General features: G+C 39.8%; 1 protein-coding gene across 3 annotated transcripts in view; it reads right to left on the bottom strand.

Annotated features, from left to right (window-relative positions):
• Positions 1–637: 637 nt before the first annotated feature.
• Positions 638–22,922, bottom strand: part of LAMB4 (laminin subunit beta 4) — a 107,813-nt gene continuing 85,528 nt past the window's right edge. For 2 of the 3 annotated variants that reach the window (XM_050785144.1, XM_050785145.1), the window contains exons 30-34: positions 17,107–17,314; positions 13,910–14,048; positions 10,507–10,680; positions 8,733–8,886; positions 638–1,265 (exon numbers count right to left, since the gene is read on the bottom strand). In XM_050785144.1, the coding sequence (XP_050641101.1) occupies positions 1,126–1,265; positions 8,733–8,886; positions 10,507–10,680; positions 13,910–14,048; positions 17,107–17,314 (815 nt within the window). In that variant the 3' untranslated portion in view covers positions 638–1,125. The remainder of the gene's footprint in view (positions 1,266–8,732; positions 8,887–10,506; positions 10,681–13,909; positions 14,049–17,106; positions 17,315–22,922) is intronic. The other variant, XM_050785146.1, reaches the window with a different exon arrangement.

Genomic DNA, 22,922 nt, shown 5'->3' with positions numbered 1-22,922 from the left:
TAAGCTATTTTCCTGCCTCAGCCTCCGAGTAGCTGGGATTACAGGTGTGCACCACCATGCCCAGCTAATTTTTGTATTTTTAGTAGAGACAAGGTTTCGCCACATTGGCCAGGCTGGTCTTGAACTCCTGACCTCAGATGACCTGCCTTCCTCCGTATCCCAAAGTGCTGAGATTATAGGCATGAGCCACCACGCCTGGCTTTAAATCCATTTTTTATGAGTCAGTCCTTAATGGAAATGCTCCAGCAGATCTTCCTTTTTCATATGTCAGTGTTGATGTTTATTATTTCTTATTCAAAAATGTGAAACCAAACTCCCTTAAAATAATCTTTCTGAAGGATAGCTTTCACAAACAGAAGCAATTTGTTCTATTATAAATCACACATGCAAAAAAAGTTAGCGTGAAATCAGACTCATTTTGAAATGAGACAATATGATTTTTATACTAAACAATAAGAACATGATTGCTAGTCTTTTAAAAATAAGCAACACATTTTACAGAAAAAATATCCACTGATAAATGAGGAGAAGTAGTTCAATATTTATCTTTTTGAATATTGTTCCAGTGCCATTTGGGGAAAATAGAATCCCCTGGTTGAGAATGAGTGTGTAGGAAAGTAGGTATAAAAGCAAGTTACATTTTGAATTCTATGCAGTTTATTCACAAAAGAATAGTTTTGCAAATAAAAGTAAATCCAAATAAACATAAAATATAGGACAATCTAGTACATGACATCCATATGTATTCCATCCTAGTATTGGAGATATTTATTTAATGTTTAGGTTTATTTGACTGAAATGATTATTAGTAAGTAGAGTACTTACTTAAATTTCTACTTGTTATATGGAACCTGTTATTTTTAAGTTAGGAAAGAGAAAGGAAGGCAAGAGGAAAGGTTTCTGAAACCAGAGACAATCTCATTACTTTCCCCTTTCAATTATGAAGTGGCATTTTCCGGGTGGCATTTCAACCTCCAACCACACTGAGCAGGTGTGTAATAAGGACAGGCTGTGGGGAAGGAAGGTAGAAGACATTCTCAGTATTTCACAGGTTCAACAGAGCCCCATGGGCTTGTACATCAGAAACCAGAAACAAAGGCACAAGCTTTTGCACTTTAACTCTGCCTAGCTATAGCACGTAGCATATTTTTTTTCTTGTTCAACGATTTCATTTTTAATGGCAACAACTTGATCTTCCAATATTCTCAGTTGATCAGCTTTTGCTTGTCTACTTAGATTCAAATCTTGGATTTTCCTTTCTAAATCTGAAAGTAGAAAACGAAAGAAATGATACATTTCCATTTGATAGATTCCTCCTGGATATCCACATTATACCAAACACAGGGATTTGCGCGCCTCTCAAAGATATATTTAGTTTTCTGTTTTGAGTCAATGGATAAAACATCTATTTTCATCAGGCTTCTCAAGGTTTTCATATAAATTAGAGCAAACTGACATTTTTGTCTAAAACTTTTATATCTAAAGGCATTTATCAATGTGAGGCTGTAGTTGGTTAGAATTCATTAGAAATGAAAAGACAGATAACATCCTTGATGGGACTTGCTGAAGTGCTATATTTCCAAAGGTTTGTTCTTATTATTTTAGCTTCATTTTAAAACATGTTCTTTAGTGTTTTCCAGTCTTTCAGAAAAAAAGACTGACTTTCATGTGTTCATTCTTCTTCTCTGCTGATACTGAAGTCTCTGAACAGTAACAGCTAAGTGATGCCTTTGTTGGCTTCACGCCTATCCATCCATCAATCCATTGATCCATCGACACGTCCATTGACCCATCCATCAATCCATTGATCCATCCATCCATCCATCTGTCCATCCATCCATCCATCTATACATTCATTTATATATTCTTCATTCAACAAATATCTGGAAATTCTAGTAAACCTTAACAAGGAGCCCATAGTAGTGGATACAAGATGCACAGAGAGCTACAGTTAATAATGTGAGGCACCATTTTGCAAAGAAACTCTGACATTAGAGTTTTTGCAAAAATTCTAGAAGAGGGAAGGTAAATGTCTCACTTCACTTGGTCAGATCACACATGAATACCAAGTTGGTCTGGAGTAATTGTCAAACTAACATGTGTTTAGAAAAAAGAATCAGATTGCTGAAGATACTTGAAACTGTCCTGTAAACAAACATTGAATTAACTGGTGATGTTTCATATGAGGAAGGCAGATTCAGGGCATGTGTCATGGCTGTTTTCAAATATCTGAAGGACCAACCTAGGAAAGCAGAGTAAATGTGTTCTCTGTCATCCTGAGGAAATAAAATGGAAACTAGCAGGTAAAGCTCTGTGAAGGAAGATTTTGTCTAAATATAAAAAACTCTCTACGATGGCTGCTCAAAGACAAAAGAGCTGCTGTGGAAGGTGGTGAGTGTTCTGTCACTAGATTCCTTCCTTCCTTCCTTCCTTCCTTCCTTCCTTCCTTCCTTCCTTCCTTCCTTCCTTCCTTCCTTCCTCCCTCCCTCCCTCCCTCCCTCCCTTCCTTCTTCCTTCCTTCCTTCCTTCCTTTCCCTTCCTTTCCCTTCCTTTCTCTCTCTCTCTCTCTTTCTTTCTTTTTTTGAGAGAGTTTTGCTCCTGTTGCCCAGGCTGGAGTGCAATGGCATGATCTCAGCTCACAGCAACCTCCGCCTCCCGGGTTCAAGTGATTCTCCTGCCTCAGCCTCCTGAGTAGTTGGGATTACAGGCATATGCGACCACACCTGGCTAAATTTGTACTTTTAGTAGAGATGGGGTTTCTCCATGTTGGTCAGGCTGGTCTTGAACTCCCGACCTCAGGTGATCCACTCACCTCGGCCTCCCAAAGTGCTGGGATTACAGGCATGAGCCACCGCACCTGGCCGAAACTTTCAAATATAGGTCATTTGGGATTGAAAAGGGGATTCGACATTGAAACCATATTTGAACTAAAGGAAAAGTAAAGGCCTCTGTTTGTACCAGGAAAGTTAATATCATTGAGCTGGTTACACCAGACCCATTCATCATCCTCATCTGTGTTCTGGAAAGTTACCCTTCCTGGATGACAGCACTTGGCTCTTTTGACCTCTGGCTTTCATTCACACATGGCCAATGGACAGTGCCGACAAATGGTCAGTGGATGGGAGGGTGAGCAGTCTCCATCCCAGTTTAGCACAGAGGTGTGGGCAGTTCTTCCATCCCTCAGGCTCCTGTAGGGTGGCCTCTTTCCTAACACTCTGGTGTTCACAGGGCTCTGGCAATGTTCCTGTTTCCCTGGCCCCTTCAGGTATAAACAGGTTAATGCCTTCTCACTGCTGCTAGTCACCAAGTACCTCCACAGCCTCAGTGGGTTCCCTTCATTCTTGTGCATTCTTTGTAGTTCTTCCCATCAAGAAGTAGAATCTGCTTACCCTGTTCCTACTCCCACACCCCCGAATCTGGGCTGGCTTTGTAAATTGTTTTGACCAATAGCAAGTTATGGTGCCCTGAAACAATCATGCTGTAAAGCAGCCTGGGATAACAGACCACGTATAGAGAGTGCCAGCATCTCAGCCACACCCAGCCCTTAACAGGCCATCAGCCAAATGCAGTTGCTTGAGAAACCCAGGTGAGACCTGCCAAAGAATCATCCAGGCAACCCACGGAAAAGTAAGAAATGGTGGTTATTCCAAAAAAAGTCCAGCACCAGACGGATTCACAGCCGAATTCTACCAGAGGTACAAGGAGGAGCTGGTACCATTCCTTCTGAAACTATTCCAATCAATAGAAAAAGAGGGAATCCTCCCTAACTCATTTTATGAGGCCATCATCATCCTGATACAAAAGCCTGTCAGAGACACAACAAAAAAAGAAAATTTTAGACCAATATCTCTGATGAACATGGATGCAAAAATCCTCAGTAAAATACTGGCAAACCGAATCCACTAGCACATTGAAAAGCTTATCCACCATCATCAGGTGGGCTTCATCCTTAGGATGCAAGGCTGGTTCAACATACTTAAATCAATAAACGTAATCCAGTGTATAAACAGAACCAAAGACAAAAACCACATGATTATCTCAATAGATGCAGAAAAAGCCTTTGACAAAATTCAACAGCCCTTCATGCTAAAAACTCTCCATAAATTTGGTATTGATGGTATGTATCTCAAAATAGTATGAGCTCTTTATGACAAATCCACAGTCAATATCATACTGAATGGGCAAAAACTGGAAGCATTCCCTTTGAAAACTGGCACAAGACAGGGATGCCCTCTCTCACCACTCCTATTCAACATAGTGTTGGAAGTTCTGGCCAGGGCAATCAGGCAAGAGAAAGAAATAAAGGGTATTCAATTAGGAAAAGAGGAAGTCAGATTGTCCCTGTTTGCAGATGACATGATTGTATATTTAGAAAACCCCATTGTCCTAGCCCAAAATCTCCTTAAGCTGATAAGCAACTTCAGCAAAGTCTCAGTATACAAAATCAATGTGCAAAAATCACAAGCATTCTTATACACCAATAACAGACAAACAGAGAACCAAATCATGAGTGAACTCCCATTCACAATTGCTTCAAAGAGAATAAAATACCTAGGAATCCAACTTACAAGGGATGTGAAGGATCTCTTCAAGGAGAATTACAAACCACTGCTCAATGAAATAAAAGAGGACACAAACAAATGGAAGAACATTCCATGCTCATGGATAGGAAGAATCAGTATCGTGAAAATGGCCATACTGCCCAAGGTAATTTATAGATACAATGCCATCCCCATCAAGCTACCAATGACTTTCTTCACAGAATTGGAAAAAACTACTTTAAAGTTCATATGGAATCAAAAAAGAGCCCGCATTGCCAAGACAATCCTAAGCCAAAAGAACAAAGCTGGAGGCATCATGCTGCCTGACTTCAAACTATACTACAAGGCTACAGTAACCAAAACATCATGGTACTGGTACCAAAACAGAGATCTAGACCAATGGAACAGAACAGAGCCCTCAGAAATACCATACATCTACAAGCATCTGATCTTTGACAAACCTGACAAAAACAAGAAATGGGGAAAGGATTCCCTATTTAATAAATGGTGCTGGGAAAATTGGCTAGCCATAAGTAGAAAGCTGAAACTGGATCCTTTCCTTATGCCTTATACAAAAATTAATTCAAGATGGATTAGAGACTTAAATGTTAGACCTAAATCCATAAAAACCCTAGAAGAAAACCTAGGCAATACCATGCAGGACATAGGCATGGGCAAGGACTTCATGTCTAAAACATCAAAAGCAATGGCAACAAAAGCCAAAATTGACAAATGGAATCTAATTAAACTAAAGAGCTTCTGCACAGCAAAAGAAACTACCATCAGAGTGAACAGGCAACCTACAGAATGGGAGAAAATTTTTGCAATCTACTCATCTGACAAACGGCTAATATCCAGAATCTACAAAGAACTCAAACAAATTTACAAGAAAAAAACAAACAACCCCATCAAAAAGTCGGCAAAGGACATGAACAGACACTTCTCAAAAGAAGACATTTATGCAGCCAACAGACACATGAAAAAATGCTCATCATCACTGGCCATCAGAGAAATGCAAATCAAAACCACAATGAGATACCATCTCACACCAGTTAGAATGGCAATCATTAAAAAGTCAGGAACCAACAGGTGCTGGAGAGGATGTGGAGAAATAGGAACATTTTTACACTGTTGGTGGGACTGTAAACTAGTTCAACCATTGTGGAAGACAGTGTGGCGATTCCTCAAGGATCTAGAACTAGAAATACCATATGACCCAGCCATCCCGTTACTGGATATATACCCAAAGGATTATAAATCATGCTGCTATAAAGACACATGCACATCTATGTTTATTGTGGCACTATTCACAATAGCAAAAACTTGGAACCAACTCAAATGTCCATCAATGACACACTGGATGAAGAAAATGTGGCACATATACACCATGGAATACTATGCAGCCATAAAAAGGGATGAGTTCATGTCTTTTGTAGGGACATGGATGCAGCTGGAAACCATCATTCTGAGCAAACTATCACAAGAACAGAAAACCAAACACTGCATGTTGTCACTCATAGGTGGGAATTGAACAATGAGAACACTTGGACACAGGAAGGGGAACATCACACACTGGGGCCTGTTGTGGGGTGGGGGGAGGGGGGAGGGATAGCATTAGGAGATATACCTAATGTAAATGATGAGTTAATGGGTGCAGCACACCAACATGGCACATGTATACATACTTAACAAACCTGCACATTGTACACATGTACCCTAGAACATAAAGTATAAAAGAAAAAAAAGAAATGGTGGTTATTTTAAGCCATTACATTTTGGGGTAATTTATTATGCAGTGAATGAATGACTGAGACAACTCCACTTCTAAATACTTTATCCAAAATTATGCCCAAGTATGCATTCTGTTTCTTGCTGGGACCCAGACTGACACCAAGTTCTGTGGAAGGACCCTGGCTGAAGACTGGAATCCATTCTCCACTCTCTCAACATTGTTGGTGCCAAGGACTCCATTCTGGGATCCAGAGGCTCCTCTTCCTAACAGAGGGGAACAGGCATAGCCTTGTGGTTCAGCCCCTTCTCAAGTGGCAGCATGGGGAAGACAGCCAAATCAATGTCTCATTTTTCTATCTTGCTGAGTTCTGAAAACAGCCTCAAAAGGAAAAGAGAAAAGGCAGTAGAATGCCTTATTTTAGACCTCTCTGAGAAGCTCTGTAGCTTCAACTTCTGTAAAAGCAACTCTGTAGCTTTTATAGTTCCAATCTAATTTCAAGAACTATAAAAGCTGTGGTCAATGGGGATCAGTGGAAACAATTTGTATATGACATAAAAACAGGACAGAAATATTCTCCCCATGTTTTTGCTCCTATAGTAAGGACCAAGTTCTAGGATTAAAATAACTGACTTTCATAGTATTGTCTATGGAATGCAAGGTTAAAAAAATCTGTTTTTCTAAATCTTTCTTAGTGTTTTGTAGTTAAAACAAAATTTTAACGAAAATACTTAAAAATGAAAAAAATTACCCACAAGCCTGCTGCTTTAAAAACAATTATATAAGTGCAAGAAGCAGTGGTTTCTTCTTCACTCCCACTGCCTCCCTAGAGATAACTAATGTTAGCAGTTTGGTATGTATTTTTCCTGACTTTGGCCCATACTAATGTTCCATTTTCAGTTTTTTCATGTCATAGTGATGATATAAGTGGTTGTAAGACCAAAGACTCATTTGATAATAAAAAAAAGAGGCATTTATAAGTGAGGAGTTTTGGTTACTTTAGTATTTTGAGAGTTACTTATACTCCTAGTTTTAAAGTTTTGGAAGATAATAAATACAACCAGGGGTATATTGTAACTATACAATCATCATCTGATATTTCTTGATGGTTAGAGATCAAGGACATGATGATTGCCCCAAAAAATCATAAATATCAATTGTGTAAAAAAAGATTCTGATTAGCTTTCTGATTGTATGTATTCTATGTTTCTTATTTTATTTTGTTTTGAGACAGAGTCTCTCTCTGTTGCACAGGCTGGAGTGCAGTGGCATGATCTCAGCTCACTGCAACCTCCGCCTCCCGGGTTCAAGTGATTCTCCTGTCTCAGCCTCCTAAGTAGCTGGGATTACAGGCATATGCCACCATGCCTGGGTAATTTTTTTAATTTTTAGCAAAGATAGAGTTTTGCCATATTGGCCAGGCTGGTCTCAAATTCCTGGGCTCAAGCAGTCCATCTGCCTCAGCCTCGCAAAGTGTTGGGATTACAGGTGTGAGCCACTGCACCCAGCCTGTATTCTATGTTTACAACACTTTGTGTGCATCAGAATGTCCATTTAGATCAAAATCCTTGTCCAGAATATGATTCTTTCTGGGTTGCTATCCAAAGATATATGCTATCTGACCTAGTGCCCTAGATTATATTGACTCTTTTCGAGAGTTACTTTCATGACAGGAAAAATAAACAACATAGGTTAGAACAGGGTTTCTCAATCTCAGCACTATTGACATTCTGGGCAAGATAACTGTTTGTTTAGGCAGTTGTCTTGTGCATTGTGGGATGTTTAGCAACATCCCTGCCCTCTACCCACTACATGCTAGTAGTTCCTTCTAGGGTGACAAGCAAAAATGTCTTCAGACATCTTACCCCTAGTTGAGTTGAGAACAAAGTTAGGGAAAAAAAAGCTTTTTTTTTTTTTTTTTTTTGAGATGGAGTCTTACTCTGTTGCCCAGGCTGGAGTGCAGTGGCGTCATCTTGGCTCACCACAACCTCCGCCTCCCAGGTTCAAGCAATTCTTCTGCCTCAGCCTCCTGAGTAGCTGAGACTACAGGCGCCCACCACCATGCCCAGCTAATTTTTGTATTTTTAGTAGAAACGGTGTTTCACCATGTTGGCCAGGGTGATATCAAACTCCTGACCTCAGGTGATCCACCTGCCTTGGGGTCCCAAAGTGCTGGGATTACAGGTGTGAGCCACTGTGCCCAGCCAACAAAGGGCATTTCAAGGAAATCTCAGTTTGTTTTGACTAATGCAAGGCAGATGCTCATTAACCTTTCTAGGCAAATCCATGCAAGAGGCTTGTTAACTTCACAGTCCCCAAAACACAAGACCAATTTCGACTTCTTTCTCCTCAGTGGACTCATGTGATAAAACTGTAAGCTGACATTGGTATAAATTCTACTAGTAAGGTAGAGTACCAGGATGTTATTATCAAATTGGCAGGACGGATAAAAGAATAGATACCTGTTATTCTTCTTATCTTGTCCTCTGTATCTCCAGCCAATTTTTCTGCAGCATCTTTTAGCTGTTTAACTTTTCCTAATGTTTCCTTTGTTAGTCCTGTAGTGCTTGTCTTATGCTGGAGCATAGCATATTGTTTTTTCAGCTCAACAAATTCCTGTAACAAGCAACACACACATCATGAGAAAACATGTATAAAGCAGGTACCTATATGCATGATGATTCTCCTAATACCATTCATAGAAGGAATACAGAGGAAACCTTAATCCAGTCAATACGCTTGAGTCACTCTGATATTTCCAGCAGAGTTTTATTTGCATGTTTGTTTTTTCAGGTTGAAAAAAATCTCATCTTCTATTAAAAATAAAACTTCTTTGTTCAAAATAGCAATTGTTATTGCGTGTTAAGGCAAGTATTTCTGAGGCACCAACTGGTTGTTCTGCACTATGTTAAGGTAGGATGTGGAAGACAGAAATGACCCAATCCCATCCTTGACAAATCTCTGGTTCAGTTCAGTCAATCAGTTGTACATGCAAAATGAAGGACAGAGTGAGTGATGAAGATTTAGAAACAGCAAGGATATGTTATTTGGTTGGCAAAAAGGTGAGAGAGAAATGAGGTAGGAAGGGAGGCAGGTGGGGAAGTAGAAGTGTAGTATGGAGACCTCCCTTGAATAGAGTGGAAATCTTTGGGTTAGCTTGTGTGTTGACAACATAGAAGCTTAAGTAGATGAATAAAGGCCAGAGCCAGAAATGAAATATGGAAGTGAGAACAGGGTGAGTAGAAAGTACCTTTCTTGGCTGGGTGTGATTGCTCATGCCTGTAATCCCAGCACTTTAGGAGGCTGAGGCAGGCGGATCACGAGGTCAGGAGATCAAGACCATCCTGGCTAACATGGTGAAACCCCATCTCTACTAAAAATGCAAAAATTAGCTGGGCGTGGTGGTGTGTGGCTGTAATCCCAGTTACTCAGGAGGCTAAGGCAGGAGAATCGCTTGAACCGGGGAGTCAGAGGTTGCAGTGAGCTGAGATTGAGCCACTGCATTCCAGTCTGGTGACAGAGCGAGACTCTGTCTCAAAAAAAAAAAAAAAAAAAAAAAAGAACTTTTCTCAATCTCTGTTCCACAGAAAATGTTCTCAATTCCTCTCAGTGGAAAATTTACCCAGCATGTTAGGAATTAAAAGTAGGAGAATAGACCAATTGTAAAAACACTAACATTTTTCTTTTGTTTAGGCAACTATATTAATGCAACCAACCAAAGATTTCTTGCGAGGAAAATGAGCTGATAGGTTCTTTCAGCAACCTAAATTAATGGTCTACTTTCCACAACCGTTTAATTAACTCATTCTGATTTTTGTAAATTGATGTATTTTCTTTGGCAGGTGACTTTCATTTATTGTTTTCTTTATATGTTGTGTGACTGAATGAGAATAGAGGGCAAATACATGCAATTCAGACAAACCACATAAATTGTGAAAGTTTGGAAGTTCAGGGCAAATTTGATTTATGGACTGTTTGACCAGGACACCACTAAGAGTAATAGGATAGAGAGATGGGGGGTGGCGGGGAACACTCCAACACGATTTGGCCAGGGACTTCTGCCATCTACAGACAGAAGATCCTTTGTGTATCAGGATCCCCTCGAAGATATACCATTGAGTCATGGACCAGCACAAAGGAAACGCTGAGAAATGGCACAAAAATCTGGGGTTAAAGGACTATCTTTCAAAGAAGCTCTGTTTTTCTGCTCTTGGTGGCAGTGGTAGAACTATTGACCTTCTCAAGACTCCCAGCCTGGTGTTGGGCAGATTCAGCCTGAACTTTCACATTGACAGCGTGGTCTTCATGCCTTTGCAACTTGGTCTGCAGCAGGGCAAGTCCATCCTCCAGCCCTGATCGCTGCTTTGCTGACTCCAGCTCATTCTTCATTTCCCTGGTTTGATTTTCAGCCTGTTGTTGATTTAAAGACCAGAAAGGGACAATCTCTTTATGAAACAAACAAGAAGATAAATGATATATTAACCCCTTGAAAAATATGCTGGGTGTAAAGGAAAAGAAAATAGTGCCTTCACTTTTTCTGTTGCATGTATTTAAAATGTTATAATAAAATATTTCAGACATTCAAAAGGGTCTGAGAAATACAACGTTAGCCTGGTGTGGGGTGTGTGCCTGTAGTCCCAGTACTCAGGAGGCTGAGGTAGGAGGATTGCTTGAGCCCAGGAGGTTGAGGGTGCAGTGAGCTATGATTGTGCCACTGCACTCCAGCCTGGGTGACAAAGAGATACCTTGTTTCAACAACAACAACAACAACAACAACAAATAAAAAATAAAAAATATAACAAATACCCATGTACCCACCAGCCAGTTTAAGAATAGAACACTAACAATGCACTAAGGCCCTCAGCATACCACTCCTCATTATATCTTCTCTCTCCCCTCAAAGACAACCACTGTCTTGAATCTAATTTTTGTCATTCCATGTATCTCTGTAGGTTTTTTTCTACAATCTATGCAGTATTCCTAACAATATATAGTATTTAAATTTTTTCATCTTATACAAATGTATTGGATATTTCTGCAAGTTGATTTTCTAAAATGAAAAGTTATGAAAATTATGCTTATGTAGGTCATTTAAGCTAATCTACATAGCTCTAGTTCATTCATTTTTACCAGTTTAAGGCATTCCATTGTTTGAACATATAACAATGTATTTTCTATTCTCTAGCTGGTGCAAGTGGCTTCTAATTTTTTCCCCTTACAAACAGTAATAATACTTTATGCCTGTTTCTTATTTCAATGTCTATATTGATCATATCAAATCCTATTTAAATATTTTTCAAATATAGCTGGTTGTTAGCGCTTGTCTCGTTTGTTGGTCATACTTTCATATTTTCTTAGATTTTCTTAAACATAGTAAACATTCTTATTTTGTATTCTGTATCCAATAATGATAATATCCTCTGTCTCTTGTGTCCTGATTTTGTTGTTCATTATTTCTGATGACTCTTGTTTAAAGGTAATTTGTGCCTGGGCACAGTGGCTCATGCCTGTATTCCCAGCACTTTGGGAGGCCGAGGCAGGTGGACCACTTGAGGTCAGGAGTTCGAGACCAGCCTGGCCAACATGGTGAAACCTCGTCTTTTCTAAAATTATAAAAATTAGCTGGGCGTGGTAATACGTGCCTGTAATCCCAGCTATTCAGGGGGCTGAGGCAGGAAACTTGCTTGAACCCAGGAGGCGGAGGTTGCAGTGAACCAAGATTGCGTCACTGCACTCCAGCTGAGGCGACAGAGTGAGACTCCATCTCAAAAAAAAAAAAAAAAAAAAAAAAATCTAAAGAGGCAATTTGTATTTACATGTTTGGGGGAAATTCTTGATGGCTAGGTTTTAAGGTCATTCCTTTGGAGGGGATTTTTGTTTGCCTCTATCAGGCATCTGGGAGTACTACCAACCCAGGGCTACTTCAAATGATACTAGGGTTTTGAGGGCCACCCAGGTAGTGTAAATTCTAGCCTCCAAATTGTATGGGAGCCACAAATTGTGGTTAGCAAATCTTAGTGGAGATGTTACTCCCCAACCCAGGGGCAAGTTTTTCTACTGGCTCTGGCTGTGTGTGTGTGTCTGTGTGTGCGTGTGTGTGTGTGTGTGAGAGAGAGAGAGAGAGAGAGAAAGAGAGACAGAGAGAGACAGAGAGATTTTAACATTTCACTAAGGATTTTGCCATTTGGGGTCCCAGTTCTATGCAAGAATCTTGTTGCCTCCTGTGCGGCCTTCGCTTTCTGCCTTACATACATGGGGACCATTAAAACCCAAAGCTTTAATGCTCCAGGGATTGGCAGATGCCTGCTGCCTGCTGTCAAGTTAGAGCTTGATTACCTCTGAATTCATGCTCTCCTGTCATTTTTGGCCTCTGAGACTATCAAAAGTTTCTTACTAATTCAGCTATGCGTTAAAAAATCTAAATAGCCAATCTAATATTTTCATGTGTTTTTTCAACTACCAGGGTTCCTTAGGATATTGGCTCACCATATTTTTAGAAATGAAAGTCCCTTCCTGTACCTTTGGGCATATGTGGTGGTTTGCCTAGAGCAGCAGCCTGCAAACTTTTTCTGTAAAGGGCCAGCTAGTAAATACTTTATACTTTGTGGCCTATAAAGTCTCTATCCCAAATATTTAACTCTCTGTCATTGCAGTGCAAAAGGAGCCATAGACAATACAGCCTGTGGTCATGTTTTGCTATCCCTTGTTCTAAGTATATGCCTAGAAGGGGAAATCCTGGGGCCTTCCTTTTTGCTACCCTATATATGCAACCTCTTCCTATCCAATCCCTTTATTTCCTGGTGTATTACTTCCTGTTCTGTTGCTTTCTGCTTTTCGTTGTTGTTGTTGTTGTTGTTGTTGTTGTTGTTGTTGAGACAGAGTCTCACTCTGTTGCCCAGACTGGAGTGCAGTGGCGCAATCTCGGCTCACCGCAACCTCCGCCCCCGGGAAGAGCGATTCTCCTGCCTCAGCCTTCCAAGTAGCGGGGATTATAGGTGCCCGCCACCATGCCTGGCTAAGTTTTGTATGTTTCGTAGAGATGGGGTTTTACCATGTTGGCCCGGCTGGTCTTGAACTCCTGACCTCAAGTGATACACTCGCCTCAGCCTACCAAAGTGCTGGGATTACAGGTGTGAGAAACCATGCCTGGCCAAATGGAGCATTTCTTTTGGATGAGATTTTTTTTTAGTTTTAGGATACTCTGATGAGATTTCATGCACGTTTACTTACAAGAACCTTACAACAGTGAACTCTCATTTCTTTGGTTTGTGAGCTTTTAAAAAGTCTGTTCCCTTGCCTGGTGTCAGAAGGGAGATGCTCTGACCTCATATCTACCACTAATTAGCTGTGTGACCTTAGGCAATCACCTAACCTTCCCGAGTCTTAGTTTCCTCATTTCCAAGCTGGTGTTAGTACCTGCCTTGGTATAACCCCAGAATTGGTCACAATTAATACGACGATGCTGAGAAGTGCTCTGTAGAACATTAAATACATGCATAATACTACCCAAATCTTATTTTATCCTCATAATAATCCCATCAGACTCGTAAAGCAAGCATAGCATTGGCATACGTAAAAAGTACTGTGATGTTTCTACCCTCAAAACCTATTTCAGGTTAGTTTCAAAGAGGACAAATACCTGCAGCACATTCTTTTTTATTTTTGTTATATTGGCAGTCAGCTGTGTAATGGTAGAGTTTGCCCGTCCATGAGTGATTTGAGCTTGTTGCAACTGGTTCAATGTTTTGTCAAGATTTAATAGAACATTTGCTGCTTTCCTAAGGTAAGATATTAACACATCAGATTAGATAAACACATAATTATTCACTTATTTCACCTTGAGAGAGTTCATTTGACTCAACCAAATACTTTACTGAATTATTAAGCAAATTTAAATTACTCTTAAACAAGAGAAAGTGCTGAAGTCTTCGTTTTGAGAAATAGGTATATTTAAATGCCAACAAAAGAAAACCCCACACACGTATATATTCATACCCAGTAGACACAGATTTTGTTAAATACGGAAATTAAGGATACAGGTCTTGTTTCTTTTGATTTGTCATAAGCAGAGAGATTTGGGGTGATGTAACTATCAATCTTTGCACATAAAAACTATCCTGTGAATTCTAGTTTCCCTGATGTCTTAAATGTGAGCTACACTTTCTCAATCTCTATTGGAGTGGGGGTTGGGAGGGTCAAGAGGCCCCACAGAGAGCAAAGAGAGGACTACAGGCCCTGCATTTTCAGGCTTGTTTATTCAGAGTTAGCTAAGCTTCACTGACATTCCAGCCACTAAGAAGCCCAGTCAGAGGTTAAAATCACAAGCATTTCAAGTGATATAGTCTTTCTGCAGAAAGGAACTCACCTCAAGTCAACAGTCACCAAATACTTAGATCTGTGGGCTCAAAACCACCTTGAGAAGAATGTACTGAGGGAGTGAAATAACAGATAGACCTTTGCAGAAGCATCATTAGAAATGTGTGTGCCCACAGTAGAGTTAGCTAAATTGCAAAATATTCCCTTTATCACCCAGCTCATCCTTTCCTCCCAGTGGTAATCTGTTTCCCTTTCTAAACTTCAGGAGCCTTCCCTCCTCATCATCTCACTGTCACCAGCATTTCATTTTTGTAATATTCCTAGGGTACCGGTGTCCATTTTTTCTATTCCCTGCCACCATTATCTTTTTATTATATTCTTTTTTTCCTTTAGATTTTTAACTACTGCAGGCCAGGCATGGTGGCTCATGCCTGTAATCTCAGCACCTTGGGAGGCTGAGGCAGGTACATTGCTTGAAGCCAGGACTTTGAGACTAGCCTGGACAATATAGTGAAACCCCATCTCTACTAAAAATACAAAAAATTAGTTGGGTGTGGTGGTGCATGCCTATAATCCCAGCTACTCAGGATGCTGAGGCATAAGAATCACTTGAATTCGGGAGGTGGAGGTTGCAGTGAGCTGAGATCGTGCCACAGAACTAAAGCCTGGATGACAGATTGAGACCCTGTCTCAAAAGGAAAAAAAAAAAAAAAAGAAAAAGATTTTCAGTGTACTGCTTATTATAGCAAATTTAGAAAATACCCAAAAAAGAAAAACAAAATGTAAGAAGGGGAAAAAAGCCAGTAATCTTGCCGTCTTTTAAAATGTTAGGATATTGTAGCAAAATTTTTTATTTTCATAATTCAGATCCTCTTTCATGTATAAATTGTTACCTGATTTTTTTTTCAACTTCCTGTTCAGTTTGGATGTTATCTGCTTTTTACAAAGCACTACCATTGAACTATAAGAATCTCTACCTGTTATTAAACATCTTTTCTCACCTTTTTTTATTTTTTGAGATGGCGTCTCATTCTTGTCACCCAGGCTAGAGTGCAATGGTGCGATCTCAGCTTACTGCAGCCTCTGCCTCCCAGGTTCAAGTCCAAGCAATTCTCTGCCTCAGCCTTCCGAGTAGCTGGGATTACAGGCTCATGCCACCATACTGACTAATTTTTGTATTTTTAGTAGAGACAGGGTTTCGCCATGTTGGCCAGGCTCATCTCTAACTCCTAGCCTCAAGTGATCCACCTGCCTCGGCCTCCCAAAGTGCTGGGATTACAGTCCTGAGCCACTTCACCCAACCCATCAGTATCACTTTTAATTGCTGTGTGACTACTTGATTTTTTTTTTTTTTTTTTTTGAGACAGAGTTTTGCTCTTGTTGCCCAGGCTGGAGTGCAATGGCGCCATCTCCGCTCACTGCAACCTCCGCCTCCCCAGTTCAAGCGATTCTCCTCCTCAGCCTCCCAAGTAGTTAAGATTACAGGCATGCGCCACCATGCTCAGCTAATTTTGTATTTTTAGTAGAGACAGGGTTTCTCCATGTTGGTCAGGCTGGTCTTGAACTCCCGATCTCAAGTGATCAGCCCGCCTTGGCCTCCCAAAGTGCTGGGATTATAGGCGTGAGCCACCGTGCCCGGTCTACTTAATCCTTAAGTAATTGCTATGCAGTTAATCTTCCTGGTTTTAAATATTAAACCTGGAAGGAGTTGGACTTTTGGATGAATCTGGTGCACTTCGTTTGTACATGTGGATGATGAGACAGTGACAATGGGTCAGATCTCAGTGATGGGGGGTGCTGAGATGGCCACCACCTAATTGATCCTGTAACCCTGACCCACAGCACCCCATGCTCATAAAAACATCAACATGACTTTTTTTTTTTTTTTTGGTTGGCTAAGTCAATAGGACAAAGGGCAAGAGTTAGTTAATTCCGTCTAGCATAGATATCATTTTCATCTTGCAGTATTCCTGGAACTCTAGTGTCCATTTCTTCTGTTCCCCATCATTACATTGGGTTGGTGCAAAAGTAATTGCGGTTTTGGCCATTACTTTCAATGGCAAAACCTGCAATTACTTTTGCAACAACTTAATATCTTTTTACTGAGAATGTACTGAGGGAGTGAACTATCAGACTTTTTAAAAAGATTTTGATTTCAAAGTACTGCTTAGTAGAAAATACCAAATATAAATAAGGGAAAAACTATACCAATATTCCAACCACCTGTTAAAATATTGGCATATAATGAGTATTTAACATTTATTGGTATAAAAAGGTATCAGGCCACTGGAAAGGCATTTTGAGTCTAAGAAAATAGGAAGAAAGCATCCCTGAACCCTGCCGCCCAGTCACCCAGCTTCCTGGGGTATCTCCAAAGAGAGCTCAGCCCTCAACTTGGACACTGAACTCTCAGAAGGTAATTTCATTTGACTGCTATAGCTCCCTAAGCGAATATTTTCCAGATGTCCTTTCAGCAGATGGTCTGTTAGAGCAAGATAAGAATATTAATACAGTACTTACTCAGCTGCTTTAGCCTTCACCAGAAGCTTTTGGGCTCCATCTTCTTCTTCACTTAGCCTGTTTTCATCTGACCTGTAATCCTCACAGAGTTGCATAAGTTTCTGTATTTTGTTAACTTCATCCATTAGATTTTGGGATGGAATTGGTAGGTGAATGTCAAGTACACCATTTGCAACCTTCTCGATGTCTTCTGGAGGCACGTTTTCCTCTTAAATAAGAAGGAGGGTTTTAGGTAATCATGTCTCCTTAACAAATACTGTATCTTAAAAGTATAACCACAATGATGTCTCAGCCAACTGCACTAGGATTTGATTATGTGTTCCTAGAATACAGGGATTAGATTGTAGGTGTCCCATAGATTCTTCTTCATCCTCAGCTGTCCCTTGTCTCTGGAAGAAACACTGCTGGCTGAGTGCTGAATACTTGCTGAACAAGTGCTTGCTGGAAAAACAAAATACTACAGATTTGGAACATTGTGTGTATTCTACAAAATGCCCTGAGAATGATTTATTATAAGTACATACTCAAAAGCAATTAACATGTTTAGATACCTGTCACGAAAATTCAAGCACAGTGAATGAGACATTGGAGAAGCACTGCGTTTGAAATCAACAAAACTGGATTCTGGTCCTCCATGACATTAAAAAGGCTCACGATTTTTGGTCATCTATGTAATTGGGTAATTGTACCTGATACTAGACTCAAAGGCCTATTCTGGGATTGGAGTGAGACAATACAGAGTAAAGGAACATGTTAATAGCATGTTATAAATAAACATTTTTTTTCTTCTTTTTTGAGACAGAATCTCACTCTATTGCCAGGCTGGAGTGCAGTGGTGGCGCAATCTTGGCTCACTGCAACCTCTGGTTCAAGTGATTCTCCTGCCTTAGCCCCCTGAGTAGCTGGGATTATAGGTACGCACAACCATGCCCAGCTAATTTTTTTGTATTTTTAGTACAAAATAGTTGGACTAAACTATTTAGTTGGCCAGGATGGTCTTGATCTCCTGACCTCATGATCTGCTCGCCTTGGCCTTCCAAAGTGCTGGGATTATAGGTGTGAGCCACTGTGCCCCACCAAAGAAACTTTCAAATACATCCATGCTCTACTTTCCAGAAAAGTAAATTTGGCCCCTATTGAGAACTAAAGTGGAAGATGAACTGTTAGAGCAAGCTTGTTTGACCCACAGCCTGGGGCCCACATGTGGCCCAGGACAGTTTTGAATTTGGCCCAACACAAATTCGTAAACTTTCTTAAAACATTATGAGATTTTTGTGTGTGTGATTTTATTTTTATTTTTAGCTCATCAGCCATTGTTAGTGTTGGTGTATTTTATGTGTGGCTCAAGACAATTCTTCCTCTTCTAGGGTGGCCCAGGGAAGCCAAAAGATTGGATACCCCTGTGTTACAGCAAAGCCATTTGTCACTCTCCAGCTACTTACTGAACATCTACAATTCCTATAGGGAAGCTAGAGATGAACTAGACGTGGATCTAATCCTCAGGGGGCTTGCCGTCAGGTGAGGGCCTATAAGTCATTATATACAAATATTGATCACATAGGAACAGAAGTGATCAATATAAGGCAAAACGCTATGGGGTTCAGAGGAAGGGGAAAATAATCCAGGAAGGACTTCAGGTGCATTGAAACTGCGCCTGGGAGGACAGCAGGTTAAACTTGTGGAGACTGTGGGATGTGGGGAGGGGTAAGAGATATTCTAAACTGAGAGAATTACAGGAGCTAAAGCTCATGGTGGTACAAGAAACAGTGCATGGATCACTCTTGGCAGGAGAGTAGTGTGCTTAGAAGGGCTGGGAGCAGATGGCACAAGTCCCTGTGTCAGAGGCTGAGGAACTTAGACTTTATTCAGAGAATAGTGGGAGCCAAAAATGATTTTCAGCATTTGAGTGACATGACATGAGTATATATTCTGCTTGTAGTCATTTTGCTTTAGCTATTTTTCTTAACGTAAATGAAATATTTTACTTTCTGTAATATTTTTGAAGCAATGTGACAAGAATTTTTTTGTGAGTAAAGTAAAATGACATTTTAAATAAAATCAGGGAGTTGGCTCTTTAAAGAAACATACTTTTTCTTTTTCTTTTTTTTCTTTTTTTGAGATGGTATCTTGCTGTATCGCCCAGGCTAGAGTGCAGTGGCATGATCTCGGCTCAATGCAACCTCCGCCTTCCGGGTTCAAGCGATTCTCCAGTCTCAGCCTCCCGAGTAGCTGGGATCACAGGCATGCACCACCACATCCAGCTGATTTTTATATTTTTAGTAGAGACAGCATTTTGCCATGTTGGCCAAGCTGGTCTCAAACTCCTGACCTTAGGTGATCTACCTGCCTTGGCCTCCCAAAGTGCTGGGATTACAGGTGTGAGGCACCATGCCCAGCCAGAAACAGCAGCTTTTTAATTTAAAAAGTTCTAGTACATCATACTGCATGGGCAAAAGCTGAAGCATTCTCCCTGAAAACCAGCACAAGACAAGGATGCCCTCTCTCACCACTCCTGTTCAACATAGTGTTGGAAGTCCTGGCCAGAGCAATCAGGCAAAAGAACGAATAAAGCATACCCAAATAGGAAGAGAGGAAGTCAAACTATCCCTGTTTGCAGATAGCATGATCTCATATCTAGAAAACCCTGTAGCCTTGGCCCAAAAGCTCCTTAAGCTGATAACTTCAGTGAGGTCTCAGGATACAAAATCAATGCAGAAAAATCACTAGCATTCTGATACATCAACAACAGTCAAGCCAAGAGCCAAACCAGGAAGGCAATCTCATTCACAGCTGCCACAAAAAGAGTAAAATACCTAAGAATACAGCTAACCAGGGAGGTGAAAGATCTCTACAGGGAGAACTACAAAACACTGCTCAGAGAATCCACAGGTGACTCAAACAAATGGAAAAAGATTCCATGCTCATAGGTGGGAAGAATCAACATCATTAAAATGGCTATACTGCCCAAACAATGTGCAGATTCAAGGTTATTCTTATCAAACTACCAATGACATTCTTCACAGAACTAGAAAATATATTTTAAAGTTCATATGGAACAAAAAAAGAGCCTGACTAGCCAAGGCAATCCTAAGCAAAATGAACATAGCTAGAGGCATCATGCTATCTGACTTCAAGTTATAATACAGGGCTACAGTAACCAAAACAGCATGGTGCTGGTACAAGAAAACAGACATATAGACCAATGGAACTGAAAAGAGAGTCCGGAAATAAGACCACACACTTAGAACTATCTGATCTTTGACAAAGTCAACAAAACCAAGAAATGGGAAAAAGACTCCCTCTTCAATAAATGGTGTGGGATAACTGGCTAGCCATATGCAGAACACTGAAACTGGACCTCCTCCTTACATCTTATATGAAAATTAACTCAAGATGGATTAAAGACTTAAAGGTAAAACCCAAAACTATAAAAAACCTTGGAAGGCAACCTAGACAATATTATTCAGGACACAGGCATGGGCAAAGATTTCATGATAAAGACGCCAAAAGCGACTACAACAAAAGCAAAACCTGAGAAATGGAATCTAATTAAAGAGCTTCTGCACAGCAAAAGAAACTGTCAACAGAGTAAACACAACCTACAGAATGGGTGAAAATTTTTGCGAACTATGCATCTGAAAAAGGTCTAATATACAGCATCTATAAGGAACTTAAATCAACAAGAAAAAAACAACCCCCTTAAAAAGTGGGCAAAGGACATAAACAGATACTTTTCAAAAGAAGACATGCATGGGGCCAACAAGTATATTAAAAAAAGCTCAACATCACTGATCATTAGAGAAACGCAAATCAAAACCACAATGAGGTACCACCTCACACCAGTCTGAATGGTGATTATTAAAAAGTCAAAAAATAACAGATGCTGATGAGATTGTAGAGAGAAAGAAACACTTATACACTGTTGGTGGGGGTGTAAATTAGTTCAATCATTGCGGAAAACAGTGTGGCGATTCCTCAAAGACCTAAAAAAAGAATTACAAGCCGACCAAGGAATCTCATTACCGGGTATATACCCAAAGGATTAGACATCATTCTATCATAAAGACACACTCACATGCATGTTCATTGCAGCATTATTCACAGGAGCAAAGACATGGAATCAATCTATATGCCCATTAATGATAGACTGGATAAAGAAAATATGGTACATATACACCGTGGATACTATGCAGACGTAAAAAAGAATGAGATCGTGTACTTTGTCAGAACATGGATAGAGCTGGAGGCCATTATCCTTAGCAAACTAACACAGGAGCAGAAAACCAAATACCACATGTTCTCACTTATAAATGGGAGCTAAATGATGAGAACACGTGGACACATAGAGGGGAACAACATACACTGGGACCTTTTAGAAGGTGGAGAGGAAGGAGAGGATCTGGAGAAATAACTAATAAGTACTAAGCTTAATACCTGGATGATGAAATAATCTGTACAACAAACCCTTGTGACTTGAGTTTACAAACCTGCATATATACCCCTGAACTTAAAGGTTAAAAAAAAAAGTTCGAATGAAAAGTGAATTTACTTCAATCACTTATTCATTTATCAAATAGTTATTCGTATTTATTATGAGATTATAGATTCAAATTTTTATATATAGAACTTTCAGGAGAAGTGATACATCCCTTTGTTAATAAGGCATTCAGATTTCAAGAAAAATATTGAGGTGGTCAAAGAAGAGCTGAATAGTATGGTAATCATGCAATGTAATGATAATTTTATTGGGGCTTTATAGCCAGGCAAAGAAGAGAAGCAAGAGGTGGGTAGAGGGCACTGCAAGGCATGAAAGCTTCCTGGTCACCAGCTCTAGGGACACTGAGCAGTAAGAAGTTTCTTGTATGAAAAAAGATTTTTCTCTATGCCTAGTTGTAATAATAGTTCTTTATGCCTTTAGTTTTAATAATCTGGACATAGATTTCTTTCAATTCCTCAAGTTAATTAAAGTAAAATATTTATTAGAAATGTATTCAGTAGCAATGAAGAGTAATAAGAGGACAGGCTCTATGACCCAGCAAACTAGGTAGAAAGGAGGTCATGTAGACCCTGTTCCACCAGTTCATGCGATTAGTTTAGCGACTTTGATTTTGATGTTTGTTTTGGTGCCTTTTCAGTCCAGCCTAATCCTAGACCTGAGTCCAGTCAATACTGATTCATCCAGCTAAATCATTGAAAGTTTGCTTTTGAATAAAAAAAATGTCCAGTAGACGGATTCTACCCCATTTGTTTTTACTATTTTTGTCAAAGGTAATTTCCGCCTAATTTTTATCTTGAAAATAACAGCTAGAAACTGCCAATACAATTTCTAGAAATATTGATATAGGAAAAATCAAAAAACAAAAAATCTTGGCCATAGGGGTCTCTCACACCTATTAAGTAGAATAATGAAGTGATTAAAGAGATTTTAATGGATGCTGCAATTGCCAATTCATGTATAAAATGTTAAATTATTGAATTTGGAAAATGGTTATGGAAAATAAAGCCTCTTCAGATTAATCATATATATCTGTGTGTGTGTGTGTGTGTGTGTGTATGTGTGTGTGTAGAGAGAGAGAGTAAGGTTTCAGGTCAATTTCCAGCTTCAGTACTTGATTTTTTAATCTTTACTAATTCTCTGGAGTTTAAAATGAGCCTCTCCCAAAGTAAGGCATAATGTACAATAAATCAGCTACTTTTGGTCAGCCACAGAGAACCAACAAAAGAAGACTTGGAAAATAGTCAATAATAGCTAATAATCAAATTTTTAGATGCCAACTCACTATGATATTTGATATCTAATTAAAATTCAGCATATC

This window comes from Macaca thibetana, chromosome 3 (assembly GCF_024542745.1).
Source record: "Macaca thibetana thibetana isolate TM-01 chromosome 3, ASM2454274v1, whole genome shotgun sequence".
Taxonomy (NCBI): Eukaryota; Metazoa; Chordata; class Mammalia; order Primates; family Cercopithecidae; genus Macaca; species Macaca thibetana.
The sequence above is the reverse complement of the archived record's forward strand: the minus strand, read 5'-3'. Positions and strand labels throughout refer to the sequence as shown.